Below are 2,500 nucleotides of genomic sequence, written 5' to 3'. Positions count from 1 at the left end.
CCATTGGGGGTGGATGTGTCCTTGTGCGAGTCGACTACAGTTGTAGTGAGAGACATGGTCAACGTGGGTTACGCAGCAGTTAGAAGGTGCATCCGAGAGGTGTTCGGCCCAGGGATGCAGGGGGAAAAATGACAATGGAGGCCTTCGTCGTTGACGGAGGAAATGATGGGACAGTTGCCCGTTGGGGTTTGCGGCCGGTCACAGGTGATCGGTCGTGGGGGTCGTACATGAGGTTTGCAAGCAATCCCAATAACTCAATGTATGGTCAGCCGATGGTGTATGTGGATTTCATTTCAGTCACTGATGTTGCCGGATGCAGTAGCAGGGGTGGTGAGGTCGAGTTGGCCATCACATCAGCCCCTAGCGTCGGCCCATCGGAACCGACGGGCGGCCAGCTTGTGTATGACACATGATATTGGTCTGCGGCCGTTGACATGAGCGAACACGTGGAGGGATTGCCGGAGGTGCTAGATGATGATGATCATTCTTCTGCGTCTTCGGAGTCAAGCGAAGAAGAAGATGTTCCTCCTCAGAGGGCGGTCGCGGCGGCACTGCAACCTGGGTTTTTACAGAATATGAGCATCACCAAAGAATTTCACTCTGCTTCTGGCCTAGGAGCGGGGAGCCTGGAGGTTGGGCAAGTTTTCCCAGACAAGAAGTCTGCTTACCAGGCAATGGGTAGGTATGCAATCAGCATCCACCACCAGCATAGAGTGAAGCAGTCTGATAAAAAAGAGCTGAAGGTCATATGCATCCACACCGCGAAAGGTTGCCGCGGAATAGTTCTCGCTAGACTGAAGCCTGGGGTATGTCAGTCATGGCATATCACAAAAATAGTGGAGCATACCTGTGAGCAAACTGGGACTCTTTCAGATCACTGCAATGTGACAGCAAAATATGTGGCACAGACGATGGAAACAATTGTGCAGGGAAGTCTCAACATTAGTGTTAGGGCTCTGCAAAAAGATGCAGGGGATCTAATTGGATTCCCTGTTAGCTACAGCAAGGCTAGGCGTGCGAAGGAAAATATATTCAAGAACTTGTATGGTACCTATGAGGAGGCATATTCTTATGCCCCTAGAATGCTTCATCAAATAGCAAGTGTTAATAGGGGGACTCAAGTTTGGCGGAGAGAACGTCCAAACCCAATGAACCTGGATGAGCTAATCCTGGACCGCTTATTCTGGGCATTCGCCCAGACTATACAAGCCTTCAGGCACTGTCGCCCGGTATATCAGTTGATGGTACCTTTCTCACTGAAAAGTACAAGGGCACACTATTGGTGGCAATTGCAGCGGATGCAAATAATCAGCTTCTTCCTATTGCATATGCATTGGTCGAGAGCGAGAACAAAGATAGCTGGTTGTGGTTCCTGAGCTGCGTGAAGATTGGTGTCGTGAAAGAGCGTAAAGGTGTTTGCATCATCTCTGATCGCAACACTGGATTATTAAGCGCTCTTGAAATAATTAAGGCGTCGGAAGAAGAGTGGGGCTGGCCCGATCTAGATGGAAGGTGGTGCATGAGGCATTTGGCAGCAAACTTTTACTCCAAATTCAAAAACAGGAATTGGTTCAAGTTATTCAAGAGGACGTGCATGCAAAAAACTGAAGCCAAAATGAATGTGATCTGGTCAGGTATCAATGGTGAGATCGACCGCGCGGCCTTGCCGCAGAGAGAAGACAGGAGGGGTCGTAGGACGCCCATAAATTTGAGCCAGTGGATCCGCGAGAATTGCCCTCATTTGGACAAGTGGGCGCAGGCTCACGACACCGGGGCTCGGTATGGAATAATGACCAGCAACATGTCAGAGGTGTACAATGGTGTTCTTAAAGGGGTGCGAGCACTGCCTATCACAGCCCTAATTGAAGAAACTTGGAACCGGACCCTATCATACTTTGCAGACAGGGTCACCGTCGCCAAAGCACAAGTTGAATTGAACAAGCCATGGTCCGAGAAGATGCAAAGACATCTGGACAAGAAAGCAAAAAATTCCCAAAGTCATGGCTGCAAGAAAGTGGACGCATTTAGGAATAAGTGGGAGGTCAATGTGCGAGCCAAGTACGTTAAGGGTCACCACAGAGGATCAAAAAAGCAAGCTGTCACCCTTGGCTCAACCTCCTGTGAGTGCACTTGTAACAAGCCCAAGCTTGAGGGCTACCCTTGCAGTCATGTGCTTCGGGCGGCTGCTGATCAAAAAATCAGCGTCGAGCCATACATATCGCCGTACTTCAACATGTACAATCTGTACAACACTTGAAACGGTGAGTTCTGGGCTTGGGGCATTGATATGAACTACAAAATGTTGTGGCCAAATGGGCCGAAATGGGTTCCGAACGCCGACTTGATGAAAACCGCAAAGGGACGATGTCAGTCTAGGCGTCATCGCAATGACATGGACCATAGCCAGATGGGAGAACCAAGGCGATGCCGCGTTTGCAGGTGTCCTAGACATTCACGCAGAGACTGCCCGTATCGAGCCAACAACAACGCATGATGTTGA

The 2,500-nt window shown here is 49.8% G+C and overlaps 1 protein-coding gene across 1 annotated transcript; it reads left to right on the top strand.

The window, feature by feature from the left end:
* Positions 1 to 434: 434 nt before the first annotated feature.
* LOC147984162 (uncharacterized) lies at positions 435 to 2,257 on the top strand. Its single transcript, XM_087540992.1, has 3 exons — positions 435 to 806; positions 909 to 1,047; positions 1,200 to 2,257. The coding sequence occupies exons 1-3, from the start codon at positions 435 to 437 to the stop codon at positions 2,255 to 2,257; spliced, it is 1,569 nt and encodes a 522-aa protein (XP_087397118.1).
* Positions 2,258 to 2,500: the final 243 nt, after the last annotated feature.

Source organism: Triticum urartu, chromosome 2A (assembly GCF_056163025.1).
Source record: "Triticum urartu cultivar PI428250 chromosome 2A, HENAU_Tu73, whole genome shotgun sequence".
Classification (NCBI taxonomy): domain Eukaryota; kingdom Viridiplantae; phylum Streptophyta; class Magnoliopsida; order Poales; family Poaceae; genus Triticum; species Triticum urartu.
This window is presented reverse-complemented; position numbering and strand designations above follow the sequence as displayed.

Bases quoted from the DNA above. Each gene is read 5' to 3' on its own strand.
- LOC147984162 (XM_087540992.1), top strand. From the start codon at position 435: ATGAGCGAACACGTGGAGGGATTGCCGGAGGTGCTAGATGATGATGAT. The intron at 807-908 runs GTATGTCAGTCA...TATGTGGCACAG, and splicing joins TCGCTAGACTGAAGCCTGGG to ACGATGGAAACAATTGTGCA. The intron at 1,048-1,199 runs GTACCTATGAGG...GCATTCGCCCAG, and splicing joins TATATTCAAGAACTTGTATG to ACTATACAAGCCTTCAGGCA.